The 4,391-nt window shown below is 40.2% G+C and overlaps 1 protein-coding gene across 3 annotated transcripts; it reads right to left on the bottom strand.

Annotated features, from left to right (window-relative positions):
* Window positions 1-940: 940 nt before the first annotated feature.
* On the bottom strand, window positions 941-2,554 carry LOC147891297 (uncharacterized). 3 transcript variants are annotated; one of them, XM_087389902.1, is made up of 2 exons: window positions 2,529-2,554; window positions 941-2,262 (listed from the first exon to the last, which is right to left on the bottom strand). In XM_087389902.1, exon 2 carries the CDS (start codon window positions 2,257-2,259, stop codon window positions 1,366-1,368), a length of 894 nt encoding a protein of 297 aa, XP_087246028.1. In that variant the 5' UTR covers window positions 2,260-2,262; window positions 2,529-2,554; the 3' UTR covers window positions 941-1,365. The 3 variants fall into 3 exon arrangements, with proteins under 3 accessions (XP_087246028.1, XP_087246027.1, XP_087246029.1); XM_087389901.1 differs by lacking the exon at window positions 2,529-2,554 and adding an exon at window positions 2,431-2,487; XM_087389903.1 differs by lacking the exon at window positions 2,529-2,554 and adding an exon at window positions 2,325-2,340.
* Window positions 2,555-4,391: the final 1,837 nt, after the last annotated feature.

Genomic DNA, 4,391 nt, shown 5'->3' with positions numbered 1-4,391 from the left:
CAGCACTAGCTCTTACAAATGAAACGGGAATTTTAACCTCTCATTCATCGACACATATTGAAACATTGAAATCATAGACTACATGTGGTACCCTTGTGTTTTCAAAATAAGAATAGACATAGAGAATGCGGAGGCTGACTGGTTGACAATATCCCTTTCAAACGAATTCACATTACATATTCTATAATGCAGTGGCACTTTTCATAGGAAACCATTCCACCCCCTAGCCTCCCCAATAGCAGACAATCTTCTGTCAGTTGAGCTGCTAAGTCAGCAGGCGATTTTCGTAGGACACCCCCTGCCTCCCTAAGCAGACAATCTTCAGTCAATTTAGCTGCTGAGCTAAGCTGAAAACTTTAGCTGGAATGTTATAAGTTTCCTAGTGAAAGGCACACGAAAACTATGTCACACACCTAATCCATGTTTCTTTATAAATCCAAGACATATTGTCAAAACAAATTCACTCCACCACATATCAGAATAAACATTCCAAAAATTCCTCCTATATACAGGCGAAATTACTTTGTCATCAAAGTCAAGAACACTCTAAAGATGAACACTGCAACCGTTCTCACAGCCAACTGGTGGCAATAAATTCCAATCCTGTGCACTCACCCTTGCCACAACAAAGCTTAAACGGCCACCAACTGTATCATGCAACAACAGTCGCTTAATAACAGCCAAAAAAATGACTCGACATGACAAGACGGAAGGACACAAAACAAGTGCACTTACTATAAATGTAAACCTGACCATAGACACAATGAGAATAGTCAGATCAAAACCTTCTTTTGTTGCAAATTCCATGCCAAAACAATCTGGGAAGGCCTATGTCTGATCAATAAATACTAATCCAAGAGACCTTTTAAGTGCAATCGTGCCCAGGAAAATAAATGAGATGCAAATTCCTTGAAAATCAATGAGACTAAGACCATAAAATCGACCAATCCAACCAAAATTCCAAAATCAGAATTCAAAATTCCAGAGAGCCTTCAATGCTGACTTGGGAGTCCTACTCTTCAACTAGATCCTTCTGGTTTTTCGCCTTCATTGGTACACATTTTGTTAAAGTTTGAATCATAGAAAAAGATAAGCAAATTGGCAATTTAACTTCCATCGCCAGCACTGAGTACGGTAATCCACCTTTGCCAATCCAGCTTGCTTTTTACAGCTACGGAAATGACCAGCTCCTAGTTCTCAAGGGCTTGTGGATCTAAGACACGCCCTATACTCCAAACAACCCTTATATGCAGAAGAACACTGAGCGAGCTTCAAACAGATTCGAACCCTCAGAATCCACATATAAAGCAATCCTCAGTTTGGGTTGCAGGATTTTCTGGCATCCATGCTGGCAAGAGTATCTGATCAGCATCCATTATCAGGCTGTGAGATGTTATTCGATGGTGGCATACCTGTTCGTACCATGCTTTGCCCTGGTAAGCTATACCCTCTTTTCTTGGGTTTCGTGGATAAAGGATGCAGGGCCATTGTAGTGGTGCAAGAGGCCGATTGGCAGCCACCATTCCCCCATTTATCGCATGGTTGACTCACCCCGGTAGAGGAGCAATGAGGTAGAGGGCTATTAATGGTTGTTAGATTATCAAACTCCATACAATCCTGCGCAGACCGTTGGACTCTGCCCTTGGGTAGCTGTTGGAAACTCTCTTGTACACCCTGCACATGTTCTCCATATTGTTGCGAGTCAACAACTTTCTTTTTCCCATCCAACATCAGCGCTTCAGTTCCTGCTGCTTCACATATCTTTTTGCATCTTTTACTTTTGGAACCCTCTTTCTCTTGTGACCGCCTTTGCAGAGGTTGCACTCTATCCGAGTTGCCTACAAACCCTGCATCAGCTGAAAGTGTGTGCAGCTCTTCCAGTCCAAAAGCATCCGTGATTGGTAAGCCCATCTGCATTGCTATCATGTCCTTCTCTGTGATATCTTCTTGCCCTTTGTAATTGTTCCACCTAACAATCCTGTGTCCTGTTGCAGCGTCAAGAGCATTAATTGCATTATTTCGTTCTATCATAGCTGCATCTCTCTCAGCGACTGCAATGTCTCGTTGCAGAAAGGCAGCATCTCTCTCATCCAAGGCGGAGTTCCTCTCGTGAATTGCGTTATCCCTCTCAACTACGGCCGCATCCCGCTCAGCAACGACGTGCATTAGTTGAATTGCTGCATATTCTTTGAAAGCTAGATGCTCTGCCTCCTCAGGCACCAAAATGCGGCGCAAGCCTGTCCTGCCATCGCTATCCATGTTCTATAATCAAAGAGAAGCGAACCCAAAATCAAAGACTGTTGGCAGAAGACTACAACAGCTACTTTTAGAACAGAACCCAAAATCAAAGACTGTTGGCAGCAGACTAACAGCTACTTTTAGAACAGAACCCAAAATCCAAAACTGTTGGCAGCAGACTACAACACTTACTTTTAGAACAGAACCCAAAATCAAAAACTGTTGGCAGCAGACTAGAACAGATGCAGAGAAAAGGGAGGCACAATCTTATCAATTTCTTCCAAACTTACCCACGACCTAATGTCCCAAGGATTAATCACAAATCTTCAACTAACTAATTAACTTGATGGAGATCTCTAGTTTTTGATCCTCCAAAGGGTTAACAAATTGCTAATAGTTCATTGGGTCAAGTTGACCATTTGAAATGTTAGTTAATCTTAGGTTAGTCGTTGTTTAGGGCTTTCTAGTGGTTGTTTGGGCTTTCTAATGTGCTTTTAGTGAAGGTCCAAAGTACCTTAGTCTTTTTCTCTTGAAAAAAAAAGTACTTTTGTCTTTTGCTAGGTGTCTCTCTCTAGAGGGCTCTCTTTGTCTCTTAGTACAACCCTAGTCCCAACTCATATTTAATCGTCCATCCCTCTTTCACCCCTTTTCTCTCCTCTCGTTTCAATCATCTACCTTTCCCCATATTGGGAACGAGCAGTTTCTGAGCGAAATCTTCCGAGCGTCCGAGCGAAGGAAAAAAAAAGCTTCCAACTATGCATAAATATGGCAAAAATCGATCAGAAGAAAACATAGTTTCATTTAGAAATATGCAAAGTATTATAGCAATGCCTATTTTATACAAAAATCTTTAGGTGAATCTGTAGGAATGGTGAGAGCATAATGGGATGGCTTTTGAAGAAACCCACATGTAGAGTAGACTTCTCTATGAAAATTCCCTTATGATCCTTCTTACAACTTTTACTTAATAGGGGGTGACATTGAAAACCCTCTCTCAACCTATCTTCATGAAAGAGTTTCTTCAAAGAAAACTCATTGAAGCAAGCCATCCAAGTAGTTTCGCTAGCGAAACCCCTTTGAAGCAAGTCTCCCAAGGTAGTTTCGCTGGCGAAACTACCTTGGACAGCACTTTTAAAAGTGACATAACTTTCATATCCAATGTCCAAATATAGTCATTCAACCACTCAAATTGATCGGAACACCCCATTTGAGCACATCTACGAAGTTATATTTTGGAAAATCTTTCATATATAGTATTAAATATTACATGTACTTTATGAGAGTGATATATAAGCCCAAGTTAATACTTATTTATAGTAATTTAAACTTCTTTAGAAACATGTCCATTAATATACTATAAAAACACTAAAAAGATATTGCCATATGATATAAATGTGTTTATAAGTAATTATATATGCATAGTATTATTACATTGAGAGTGACTATGAGGAATGTTTCTTAAAGGAATCAACACTTTTTTAAGGTAATAACAGGGGTACAAAGGGATGTCTCTAAATAAGAAAATTATGTTGTGTAAAAATGAATGAGTGACTAGTCTGTATATTTTTATGATAAAGGGATCTAGTTTTAGTGAAAATAAAAGTGTAAAAACCATGTTTCCCAAAGAAAAACATTTTTAAAAATCTCTTGAAAAACACGCTCGAATAAACCTGCTCATAGGTTTTTGCTCGTAAAATTGACGCATCCCCCCATATTCATTCACCTTCATTTGCTTTCTTCTCTTTCCCTGTCCTTCCAATTTACACCATTCCTTTCCTTTTTACAGGTGGGATTCCCACCTTGTTCTTTTTTCTTTTTACAGAACTCTGTATTAAAGTGAAGGAAAGATTCATAGAAAAAATGAAAGCTACAGTCTTGTCAAGGGTTGAAAGCGATTCTCTTGCTCATGTCGCCAAGTAGAGGGTGTGTGGTGCCTGCCCCTATGAGAGACGGGGCGTGCCCTGATCTGGTCGCCATGTGTACACTTGTGGTTCACCACTTAAAATGAGGGGTGCCCATGAGTTTGGGCAACCTAATTCCCTGTCAAAAACTCCCCTACCTCTTTTATTCCATCAAGTTGAGAGAGTTACCATGGTTCTAGAGGACTAAGATACTTGTGGAATTGCCTATGACCTCAATGCTCGCGAATGATC

Source organism: Dipteris shenzhenensis, chromosome 18 (assembly GCF_047967505.1).
Source record: "Dipteris shenzhenensis isolate YYH24624 ecotype China chromosome 18, Dip_SZ_1.0, whole genome shotgun sequence".
Taxonomy (NCBI): domain Eukaryota; kingdom Viridiplantae; phylum Streptophyta; class Polypodiopsida; order Gleicheniales; family Dipteridaceae; genus Dipteris; species Dipteris shenzhenensis.
The sequence above is the reverse complement of the archived record's forward strand: the minus strand, read 5'-3'. Positions and strand labels throughout refer to the sequence as shown.